The 13,039-nt window shown below is 43.6% G+C and overlaps 1 protein-coding gene across 4 annotated transcripts in view; it reads left to right on the top strand.

Annotated features, from left to right (window-relative positions):
- The window catches only part of LOC105030535 (serine/threonine-protein kinase N2), a 69,665-nt gene that overhangs the window by 54,339 nt on the left and 2,287 nt on the right, over positions 1-13,039 (top strand). For all 4 annotated transcript variants that reach the window (XM_010904437.4, XM_013131734.3, XM_034293740.1 and 1 more), the window contains 4 exons: positions 5,199-5,261; positions 5,370-5,446; positions 6,030-6,280; positions 6,430-6,510. In XM_010904437.4, coding sequence (XP_010902739.2) covers positions 5,199-5,261; positions 5,370-5,446; positions 6,030-6,280; positions 6,430-6,510 — 472 coding nt within the window. The remainder of the gene's footprint in view (positions 1-5,198; positions 5,262-5,369; positions 5,447-6,029; positions 6,281-6,429; positions 6,511-13,039) is intronic.

Raw genomic sequence — 13,039 nt, 5'->3', positions numbered from 1 at the left:
TAGATTGACCGGTAAATCGAGAGCTTCGCCTTGCGGCTCAGCTCTTTCTTTACCACGACAGACCAATACATCAACCGCATTACTGCAGAAGCTGCACCGATCCGTCTGTCAATCTCCCGTTCCTTCCTTCCTTCACTCGTGAACAGGACCCCTACATACTTAAACTCCTCCACTTGAGGCAGGCACTCTCCACCAACCTGAAGTGGGCAAGCCACCCTTTTCCGACTGAGGACCATGGCCTCGGATTTGGAGGTACTGATTTTCATCCCCACCGCTTCACACTCGGCTGCAAACCGTCCAAGTGCATGCTGAAGGTCCTGGCTTGAAGGGGCCAACACGACAACATCATCCGCAAAGAGCAGAGACGAAATTGTGTGGTCCCCAAACCTGACACCCTCCGGCCCCTGGCTGCGCCTAGAAATTGTCCATAAAAATTACGAACAGAACCGGTGACAAAGGGCAGCCCTGCCGGAGTCCAACATGCACAGGGAACAAGTCTGACTTACTGCCGGCAATGCGGACCAAGCTCCTGCTTCGGTCGTACAGGGACCTGACAGCCCTTAGCAAGGGACCCAGGACCCCATATTCCCGAAGCACCCTCCACAGGATGCCACGAGGGACACAGTCGAATGCCTTCTCCAAATCCACAAAACACATGTGGATTGGTTGGGCAAACTCCCATGAACCCTCCATCACCCTGTAGAGGGTATAGAGCTGGTCCAGTGTTCCACGGCCTGGATGAAAACCACACTGTTCCTCCTGAATCCGAGGTTCTACTATCGGCCATATTCTCCTCTCCAGAACCCTGGCATAGACTTTCCCGGGGAGGCTGAGAAGTGTGATCCCCCTATAGTTGGAACACACCCTCCGGTCCCCCTTCTTAAAAAGAGGGACCACCATCCCGGTCTGCCATCCCAGAGGCACTGTCCCCGACTGCCACGCGATGTTGCACAGGCGTGTCAGCCAAGACAGCCCCACAACATCCAGAGACTTGAGGTACTCAGGGCGGATCTCATCCACCCCCGGTGCCTTGCCACCGAGGAGTTTCTTAACCACCTCTGTGACTTCAGCCCGGGTGATGGACGAGTCCACCTCTGAGCCCTCCTCCTCTGCTTCCTCAATGGAAGACGTGACGGCGGGATTGAGGAGATCCTCGAAGTACTCCTTCCACCGCCCGACTACATCCCCAGTTGAGGTCAACAGCTGCCCACCTCTACTGTAAACAGCGTTGGTAGGGCACTGTTTCCCTCTCCTGAGGCGCCGGATGGTTTGCCAGAATCTCTTCGAGGCCAGCCGATAGTCCTTCTCCATGGCCTCACCGAACTCTTCCCAGGCCCAAGTTTTTGCCTCCACAACCACCCGGGCTGCAGTCCGCTAGGCCTGTCGGTACCCGTCAGCTGCCTCAGGAGTCCCACAAGCCAACCAGGCCTGATAGGACCCCTTCTTCAGCTTGACGGCATCCCTTACTTCCGGTGTCCACCACCGGGTTCGGGGATTGCCGCCTCGACAGGCACCGGAGACCTTACGGCCACAGCTCCGAGCGGCCGCTTCGACAATGGCGGTGGAGAACATGGTCCACTCGGACTCAATATCTCCAGCCTCCCTCGGGATCCAGTCGAAGCTCTGCCAGAGGTGGGAGTTAAAGATCTCTCTGACAGGAGACTCGGCCAGACGTTCCCAGCAGACCCTTACAGTACACTTGGGTCTGCTGAGTTGATTTATACTCCTTAAAATTGTGTACCACAACGCTTATCCATTATCAAAAGCAGCAAAAACATGCGTGGCGAAACAGACCCATGTTTATTAATTTATCTTATGTAATGTGAGCTTGCCCCGCACGTCAGAACCACTTTAACCGAATGTGCCCTAACACATATACTCGCTCCCTAACGCATAGAAGTGCCCTAACGCATGGAAATGCCCTATTTCTTTCATCTCAATTAGCATGCCCTAACATCGTTAATAGACCCGTCGGCCCATAAGTGAGATGTTCAAGGCCCTAACCTTGTCTGCCAATTTTAAAAGTGCCCTATCACATATTACCAGAATCATATTTAACATTACTGTTTCCTTACCTCCTGACTTCAGAATTTAACCCGGGTACCTGCACTGATGAATCCCAAAAATAATTTAAGCCAGGCGCCCTGACTCTCACCCCTTTCGCAGCTGTCCATGAGCTGGTGAGGTTTTACCTAAAGAAGCCAACTGCTCCTACTTCCCCCAAAGGCCTCATTCCTAAGGAACGAAAGGACTGATACCCTTCTTGGTCTAGGCAGAAGAAGAGATGGTCAAAGTACCTAGTGATGCTGATATTTATACAGACATGCGTCACAATCAAAGAAAATAGTTACATACCAGGCAATAGACATTTCTCAAATGCATCTTAGTTCAAAATTTCCATAACAAGACCCATTCGACATGTTTTTATAAAAGACCATGGGTCTGGGTAGTTTTCATCAAGTCTCCATTTTCAAAACACAAACCTTCCAAAAGTCCTCTATAATGTACAAAACAAATTTGCTGCATGTGTTTGGTACTGAAAAAATGTTGGACAGGTTTGGCAGGTCTATACATGGTAAGAAGAACCTCCTCCAGACTTGACCCTCAGTGGAATGAGTTGGACACCTGTGAGTTTACTATTAGCTTGTAATATAAATTAGGTGACGGAGTCCTTTTATTTTGAACATTCTATAGCCTGTGTTGAAATAATAATATTTTGTAAGGCTATTCTAATGATAAGACCTTCAGTACAAACATGTTCTTGTATTCTTCAAATTCATTAGAAACTTAATACAAACAAATTCTGTAATAAAATATTTTTTTTAGAAGTGTATATAGTTTACTATATAGTTAGATAACGACACAGTTGATGAACTGATGTGGTGGCTGGCTAAAAATGCTGCGGAGTATGTATATGCTAATACAAATACAAAAGCCAAATGGCGTTGGCTCTGGCGGATACTGGAGGTCTGAATGGCCTGGCACATTATTCTTTACAGATCTGCAAATACAAGTGCAAATGCATTGTAATCGCTTTCCATTTAGCCTACATTTATGAAAGGTTCTCAGAAAGACTTCGTGGTCCTACTCTGAAAGGAAGGAAATTACATAATCATCAATCTCAAAATACCCAAGTGATATGAGTTATTTTCCCTCTGACTGGTGGAATGTTTGTCTCAAAACTGTCTGTGTGTAAAAGGCAATCCGTACATGTAGAATTTAAATTTGTACGTGCAGAATTGCGATCCACCAATGTTTTCATGTATTTGTAAATCTTTGTTATTTTGTGGGATTTTAATGTGTATTTATTGTGTTCACAGCAAATTTACATACGGATTGTCAATCTGCTCATACAGAGTTTAAATTTTTGCATGGATTGTCACTCTCTTCATGCAGATTACACATTTACGCACGGATTGTATATATTTCACACCAATAATACTTTGACATATCTAACGCCACAGAATCACTACTATTTACCTCATGTGAAGACCAATTTACATGATGTGATGTTGAAGTGATTGATTACACCTGAGCTAATTTAGAATTGCTATTACAAAGGGAGTGGAGACCTATCCATTTGTATTTAATATTTTCATGATTTATGTGAGCATTCATTATATTTTTTACAATATTTCACAATAAGAATGTTACCATTACAATTGGAAAAAATCCTAATGTAAATGCAAGAAACTGACAATAAATTGTGAATTTGAAGGGCTTGTTGTCTTTTTACAGGCTTTGAAGATGAGCTTTGCTATCACTAGCTAACAATAAGTGAGCAATCAGTTGCAGAGACAGTAGAGAGTGAGATGTCCAACCTAGCCCTGCTACAGTCTTTGGGGACTCTAGGCTGGCTTCTCTGGTCAGCTTATTGCCCTGAACCAAAGTAGGGGTGGCCCAGAGTGAAGCATCTCACTGACAAGATTGTCTAGAGATGGGATTAAAGAGATGGGAGAATCTAAGGCTTAAGAGGTTGTGACAGAACAGTGCTGAAGGGGTGTCAACAGAGTGCTGTCTAGGAAGTTTGAATGTTTTACAACCTTCCAAAAGGTAAATGTTGGTACAAGTTTATCAGCTTTCAATACAGCATTACTTTCCCATTGTTTCTCCAACTGTGGAGTCTGATATACCATTTCAACCTATGAATATGCACATTTATTTAATGTGTGAAATAATATGAAGAAGTTACTCTAAAAGCATTGTATTTGGGGCTAATCACTTGCTTTAACCCTAAACTTTTATTTATTTGTGAGTTATGGTAACTGAGCCAATTGAGAATAATCAACTGCTGGAAGTAACCCTAGAGAATTGTTTATATGGCCTTCAAAACAGCAGAAATATATTGTGATTTTGTAAAACATTGTTTTGGTTGGTAACAATTAAGCTTCACATACATGAATAAAGTTAATAAAGTTACAGTTAAATAATGATTATAGGCTCATTGCCTGCAAAGTATTAGGCTCATATTCTCGACAAAGTATTAAAAATAAACATCTAATTTATTACTGTGGCAGGACAGCCTACTCTGTCCTGCTACAATAATGTGTTATACGGCACATTGACGCATATTGGTCGAGTTATTTAAGTGATAGGATATAAGTTTTAAAGGAATGCCCATCAAGTGTAGCTGCAGCAGATAAACCTCAGCTTAAAAATATTGCAAATGGTCTTTCTCTGCTGAGTGGGTAAAACAGAAACTATAGTGCTGTTTTTTTGTTGGCACAACTGATGTCAGAAGAATATTTGGCTAGTATGGAAGTTTGATAGTGAGACCTGATTTGTAATAACTGATTTTTATTCAATAGACCACTAACACAGACATTTTAGTTTGATTCTAGATGGGGCACAACAAATATAATTTATTAAGGTTTATAGGCAGGTTATTTTTTCTGAATTTGATTTTAATGTGTATTTAACACATTTATCTGGTAATACAATGTGGCCTATTCATCTAATTTCAAAGAAATCAGGGAATAATTTGTGTCAACATGTATATGAAAGGATTAATTGAAATGAAAATCTGTTATTGAAATAATATGGAAAAACCATATTTCATGGTGGAGTAATATAGTTAAATTTGTCCTAATGAAATATAAGGTTTATTTTCAGTTGGGTGGATGTGTGGTTGTCTTGTGAAATGTATATTTATATGCTGTGTAGCAGATGTTCTAGTAAATATTTCCCCTCTCCATTAGGTTCTACGCTGCTTGTGTTGTCTTGGGATTACAGTATCTTCACGACCATAAGATTGTTTACAGGTAAAATGCTCACTGTGCTACATGCATTGCTATTAACCTAACATTGCCTGTGCTGAATTGATAGTTGACTGTAGTGCCCCTTTGACACTGCTGTGATTTCCTCTGCAGAGACCTAAAGCTGGATAACTTGTTGCTGGACACAGAGGGCTATGTTAGGATTGCGGACTTTGGCCTCTGTAAAGAAGGTGGGTCGAGAATGTTTGACTTAAGCATTTTAGTCCAGGACTACAGTTAACTGGCTATTGGGGTCCCGTGTGTATTCACCTGATTTGAAAATGGGGATGTGAAACCGAGGTTACACCACTAACCAACGTTACCCGCTAGCGATTGTAATAAACAGATTGGTTTCTCTTTTCTTTCTACAAAATATGATCAATTAACAATTACTTTCTCAGAGACATGTTACTAGTCTTCAGTATGCCTCTACAATGGTAAAAAAAAAGAAGCCATACAGGACTCGAGAACCGAGTAGACCAGTCGAATGGACAAGACCAGGAACTAAATCAAAAGATCAAATAACTTTGCCTGATTCTCCTGAACTTTCCAAAACATTTCTGATGTACTCCCTTCAGTTTGAAATACTGTCAAAAATACTGTCACTGATTTGTAATATACCTTGTGTACCTACTTGTAATATTGTACCTACTTGTAATATTTAAAACATTGGCCATTGATTTTATTTTTAGTAGTGGAGTCTGACTTAGTTTTCCTGTGTTGTGGTTTGCTTTGTTGATTATTTCTCTTTGTCTACTTGTATGCTCTATCTAGGGATGGGCTATCAAGACCGCACAAGTACATTCTGTGGGACACCAGAGTTCTTGGCCCCAGAGGTCCTGACAGAGACATCATACACACGGGCCATTGACTGGTGGGGCCTGGGGGTGCTCATCTTTGAGATGCTGGTTGGGGAGTCCCCCTTCCCTGGAGATGATGAAGAGGAGGTGTTTGACAGTATCGTAAATGATGAAGTCCGCTACCCAAGATTCCTTTCCACAGAAGCCATCTCCATCATGAGAAGGGTATGGTTTGCTTCTTATTTTGTTTCTCAGATATTTTTGTATCTGAATATATTATTTCAAGGTACGCTAAAGTAATTGTTTGTTTTACCATTTTGTTCACCAATTTAAGGAACATAACGTAAATGCATCTTTGTAACTCAACTTCCCAGTTATTGAGGAGGAACCCAGAGCGACGTCTTGGGGCTGGAGAGAAAGACGCAGAGGAAGTGAAAAAGCATCCTTTCTTTAGGGTAGGTTCCCAGTATTGGCTTTGAATTTACATTGCTCCAGAAAATTAAGGGAACACATAAATCACACATCGGGTCTCGATAAAGATTTGTGCTCAAAAGTTTGCATACCCTGGCAGAAATTATGAAATTCTGGCATTGATTTTTAAAATATTACTGATCATGCAAAACATTTTTTATTTAAGGATAGTAATCATATGAAGCCATTTATTATCATAGTTGTTTGGCTCCTTTTTAAATCATAATGATAACAGAAAACCCAAATGGCCCTGATCAAAAGTTTACAAATCCTTGAATGTTTGGCCTTGTTACAGACAAACTGGCAATTAAAGGTGAAAATGGCAATTAAAGGTTAATAGTCAATGAGATTTTAGCTCATGTGGATGCACTGAGCAGATTAGATACTGTGCCATGTGGAGCAGAAAAGAACTGTCAAAAGACCTGAGTAACAAGGTAATAGAACTTTAAAAAGATGCAAAGGGATAGAAAAAGATATCAAAAGCCTTGCTAGTCAGTACTGTTCAATCACTTATTAAGAAGATTCTGGGATCTCTTGATACCAAGCCAAGGTCAGGTAGACCAAGATTTCAGCCAAAACTGCCAGAAGAATTGTTCGGGATACAGGTTAACCTCAGGAGAAATACAGGCTGCTCTGGAAAAAGACAGTGGGGTTGTTTCAAGGAGCACGACAATACTTGAAAAAAATTTTGTTGCATGGTCGAGTTGTGAGAAAGAAGCCTTTACTGCGCCAATGCCACAGAAAAACCCAGTTACAATATGCCGGACAACACCTTGACACGCCTCACAGCTGTGACGAGACCAAACAACCATAAGTGCTAAGCACGGGGAAGCCACAGGGATTCTTATGAAAATGTATGGCAAGACGAATACAGCGTGTTATCAGAAAATACTGGCCAACATTTTGCATTCTCCTGCACGAAGGCTTCGCATGGGACGCTCTTGGACTTTCCAGCACGACAATGACCCGACAATGACCCTGAAATGAGCGGTTTATGCAAGGTGACCAAACACTGCATGACCTTTTTATGATTGTGCCATTCTGTTATGACCTACAGTTGAATGTGAATCCCATATGAAATAAAATGTTTTGCCTGCTCACATTTCCTTAGAAATGATACATATATTACCAATTCTCCAAGGGTATGCAAACTTTTGTATATGAAAGATCTAAATATTTACTGTACAGTGTGTAGTTCATTGAGAAAAAAATGACCAACTGTTTGAGGGCTGGATTCAAAAACTCACACTGAAAATCAAACTGTTGAAATCACACGCTGTTCCAACTTGTGTGAATTTCATCACGGCAACTCATAATGTGACTCAGTAGTGTGTATGGCCCCACGCCTGTATGCACCCCCAATAATGTCTGGGTATGCTCCTGATGAGATGACAGATGATGTCCAGGGGGATCTCCTCCCAAACGTGGATCAGGGCATCAGTGACCTCCTGGACTGTCTGTGGCGCTACTTAGCATCGTCAGATGCACCGATACATAACATCCCAGAGGTTCTCAGTTTGATTCAGGTCTGGGGAATGTGAGGGCCAGTCAATGGCATCAATGCCTTCGTTATACAGGAGCTGCCTACACACTCTGGCCACATGAGACCGGGCATTGTCCTGCACCAGGAGGAACCCTGGGCCCACTGCACCAGCATAAGGTCTTACGATGGGTCTGAGGATTTCATCCCGGTACCTAACAGCAATCGGTACTGTTGAGTAGCAGGTGGAGGTCTGTGCGACCCTCCAAGGATGTGCCACCCCCAGACAATTGTTGTGGAAATCACCAATGGGAAAGGCACAGAGACTGTAGATTATTTTCACAAGTATAGCTTTGCTCAAGATTTATAAACCTAGAGCAGTTGACCTGACTCTGCTGAGAGTTGTTAAGAGCTCTCTGTTGAAGGTTGAGCTCAGGCCTATATACATTCAATACAGCCCACTGGGTCCCCCTCCCATGCATGCTTAGTCTACTTGTCTCACCAGCTTCTCTCCGACCTTCGGCTTACAAAGATTACGAGATGTCTACCGCCCTTGAGAAGTTTAGCCAAAACTATAGCTATCTGTTTTAGGCAAGTGAGCAGAGCCGAAACACACAATGGCCTTACTAAATAACTGTATTATAAGAATATGATTTCATTGTACTATGGAATAAGAACATTTCTACCAAATTCCCTCCTTTTTGAGACTTCAAGTTTCAACAAAAATACATTTTAAACAGTACAACCACTGAAAAACAAAAGCAGTAGAAAGGACATCATACATTCCAGCAAGAACAACAAATTATCCAAAATATCTATCTCCTACTATTTATCCTCATTAAACTAATAATGATTAGATGCAAAATAATATTTTAATAATGCATACAAATTTCTTCCCATATTCTAAGGAATGTGTGGCAACAAAAACTTTAATTATGTTACAGTCACAAACATTATTTCAGCAAGCAATGATTACACAATAACTTGGTTTCGTTACAGTTTCCAGCCTTGTTCCCCTGTACAACCACATACCATTCATGTGCCTGTTGTCTATGTGTAAGTGAGGTGTTGGTCCCAATGACCATACTCATGGTGGTGTTTCCCGTGGGCTGTCACCCAATCATGCAGTTCGGTCTTCCTCCTGTAACGGCTGGGGTGGCTGTTATTTGCCAGACTCCATTCTTTAGCCCGCTGTGGGCTCGCACTAAGGCGGCTATTATTTATGTCCTGCCGTTGTACTATGCTGCTACTGTTGGTTCCTGGTGGTTCTCCGTTGTCCCCCCCAGCCTCTATGGTCCAGATAATGGCGGAAAGAGCAAGATGGGCGATGAGGGCAATGGACGTGACTTTCAGTATGCCCTCCTTGCTACTCCATGGCCATCGTTGTAGTTGTCGTCCTGGCATCAGCTGAAACATTGTCACCAGGGTTGTATGGCACCTTCCTGCAGTAGCTGGCGTGGACCCATGTAGCTCTCTCAGCAACCTTCACGGCCATCTGGGTGATAAGTAGCACCTGGTATGTTCCCCAATCACCTAAACTAATGCCAGTACTTCCTACGGAGGTCCTTCATGACAACCCAGTCACCTGGTTGGATCTTGTGACGTGGTCTTCCTTTTGGCTCAGGCAGGGCTGCTTTCACCCTAGGAAAAATAGACTTCAACACATTAAGTGCGATGCAATAACTCACCATCTCACCGTCGCAGCCTTGCAACATCAGTCTATTCTGTGGGAAAGGAGTGGTGATCATCCTCATTGGTCTGCCTGTAAGCACTTCATGAGGAGAAAGACCTGTAGTGCGATGCTGTACATGCCTCGCATGTACATTAAGGCAAGTGGCATCACCCATGACAACTCAGTCTCATCCATCAATTTGGTTTTTAGAGTCTTATTAGCTCTCTCAACCAAGCCACCACTGGCCCCATCTGAGAATAATTTCCTGCATCAAATTTTTTGCGATTGCTCTGGCATGTTTGCATGGAAATGCTTCTACCCACTTGGAGAATGCATCCACCATTACCAGGCAATATTTGTATCCCTGGCATGGAGTCAACTCAATAAAATCCATAATTAAGTGCTCAAACGGCCCCTCGGGCCTTGGGTGGGCCAACATTGGCATCAGTGTGCCCCCTACCGACATTGTTCGTCATACAAATCACCCATTTTGCAGCATATAGGGAAAATCCTGGTGCAGACCAAAAGTTATGTACAATATACTGTGATGGCAATTTCTAAAGTCCAAATAGTTCTATGAAAATGGTAGGTAAGACAGGAGAAATCAATTGCACAATAAACAGTTTAATATACTTGCAAGGAGAGAGTACGCAGGTTACAAAGTAACAGTGGATAGTCTCTAACTCAATATAGCTCATTCAACCGTATATATCACATAGGAAAAAGGGGTGTGGTAAGATGCTGCCATCTGTCTCATGTCAATCAAACACATTCCCTTTGTTCTATCACACAAGTCAAATGCTATCTTCCCCCACCTTATCCTTCCTGCCATAAGTAATTTCTTCAAATCCTAAGAGTTCCAACCGAACCCGAACAGACAATAGATGTCCTGATGAGTTATACAGATGAGGAGATAAAGAGTAACCATTTCATCAGCTAATACCAGTCAATGATACCCCCTTGGAAAATACCAGATCCTCCACATTCCTCTACCTATCTAAACAATGGGACTCAAGTCCTTTAATCAGTAAGAATGCATCAGCCTTCAGAAACTTCCCCAACAATACCCAACCCCACTCTTGGAAACATGGTATTGGCCATGTGCCAACTTAGCAACGTTGGGGTAAAAGGAGCGAGGAAAAACAGGAGCGAGGGAGGTCATTAGGACCAAACTAAATTTTCAGCTTCTGGTCAAAGGAGCATTTCAACCGCTTCCAACGAGAGACCTCCGCAGTGTCAGCACCGGATTGTAAGTCAGAAACATCATTAAGAGAGAACATCAGTTGAACCATCTGCAAAATGGGGGAGACGTGGCAGCAGCTTCAATTTTCCTTTTCTTGTTTGGATGTAGCCTGTTTATCAGCAGACTGCTGCTGCTGTTTCGCACGTTTACAATGTTCAATCACAGTCTGTAGAGGTACTGTCTCCCACCCAATGCAAGTGAGCTTCACAGTTTTGCTCAAAGCAGGCTGGAGGCCATGCACCAGGGCAACCATTAGCAGGCTATTGTAGTTCTCAGAGCTGGTCAGGCCACTGTTTTCTGAAACATTTCTCCAACATGTCACTGTAGTCTTCCAGGGACTCTTTAGGACCCTGTACACAACTGTGGATCGCAGCCCAATCAGTCACTGTGGGTTAGGCAGTCTTGATTCTCTCCTGAAGAGTAAGTTGATTTTGGTATGCCCCCTCTGCGGACCAGAGAAGGGTCCTCATTTAACCCGTCCTGGATGTCTGCCTCATCGTAGTTTCATCCTGGAACGCGTGATGTGTGCGATCTCTGCTCCCGATGGCTTGTACAGGCGCACCAACTTGATCATGTGAATCCCGAACTCAGCTAAGTACTTGGTGGGATCTGGCATCTCATTAGCAATGTCCCTCAGTTCATCCGGTCTTTTGTATGCTGACCTCAGGGATCCATTAGTTATGTCCAGCCTGTCCTTGGGCTGGCTGTGGCTGTGGGTTAGGGTAAGCCACTGAAGGAGCCAGAAGGAAAGCCTGTTCAGGGTCGGCCAATCGTCCAGACCTAGTAGTCATGGGAGCTGGTCCAGGAGAAGGAATGAAGGCAGTGTGGGAAGGAGTGGAGGCAGATGGAGGGTTAAACCTTGTATGGGAGACCTTGAGGTTTACCAGCTTTGGGTAGAGTGGTGGGGCCTGGGTTGGAGATAGAGACTGGCCCAAGATAGGTGCTGGCACAGGAGCTGCAGGGATTGATGTACAGTAAGGAGATGGAATGTCATGCTCAGCATCCTCTCTATTCCTAATCCTTTTGTTCACTTTCTCATCCTCTGTCACACATACCTTTACCATTATCTTCTTACCCCCGCTTTCAGTCCTTCTCTTGGCCTCTGTCTCCCACTTACCAGTTATTCCATTTTCTTTTCTTTCCTTTCTTACTTTTTTCAAACTCTTCTAACTTCCTTGTACATTCTTTTAACTTAGCCTCGCTAAATGTTCCTTTTAATGGAAAATCAGATACTGTGTCACAGTACCACTTGTCCTGAGAAATCCGTGCCCAACATATCCACCATAATCTTTACTGGTCTGATCAGTGGATCTGGCAGGCAGGCTTTGTTCTTACTGTTGCCCATCCACATGGTGTATCCGATCCCCCGTCACTTGTACTCAAAACAGATTATAAAACACACAAAAAAGTTTTAGTTCATGAGAGAGACATCTCTTTATTCCGACTTGTCACCAAACCATACCATATCTTCTCTTTTTCTTTATTATTTTTTAATAGTTATAGTTCTGCAAACCTTTTCCCCCAATGGAGTTATTGTAAGAAGATACCCAGTCTCACCCTTTAGTTTTTTATGTTGGGGATGGCGTATCCATCCCCTGACCCTCCCTGCCAGGTCCGAGGCGAGTCCCTTCTGCTTTGGCCTAGACGGAGTGTGAGCTCCCTGAACCACACTGTTGTGGCCCATGTGCGTGGTTAACCTTGGGAGTCCCCGGGAATGATCAGTGAACGGTGTGCTCGGTGTGAACTTGCACTCATCTGAAGAGAACAGGGTGCCAAAAAAGGACCTGTCAATTCTGGTGTCATCTGGCAAATGCCGATTGAGATGTGCAGTGCTGGGCTGTAATCACAGGTCCCAATAGAGGACATCAGGCCCTCATGGAGTCTGTTTCTGGTTGGAAAACATGCACACCAGTAGCCTGCTGGAGATCATTTTTGTTGGGCTCTGGCAGTGCTCCTACTGTTCCTTCTCGCACAAAGGAGTAGATGCCGGTCCTGCTGCTGGGTTGATGCCCTTCTACGGCCTAGTCCAGCTGTCCTCGTGTAACGGCCCGTCTCCTGGTATCTCATCCATGCTTATGCGACTGAAATGGCAGAAACAGCAAACCTTCTTGCAATTGC

Source organism: Esox lucius, chromosome 8 (assembly GCF_011004845.1).
Source record: "Esox lucius isolate fEsoLuc1 chromosome 8, fEsoLuc1.pri, whole genome shotgun sequence".
Lineage (NCBI taxonomy): Eukaryota > Metazoa > Chordata > Actinopteri > Esociformes > Esocidae > Esox > Esox lucius.
The sequence above is the reverse complement of the archived record's forward strand: the minus strand, read 5'-3'. Positions and strand labels throughout refer to the sequence as shown.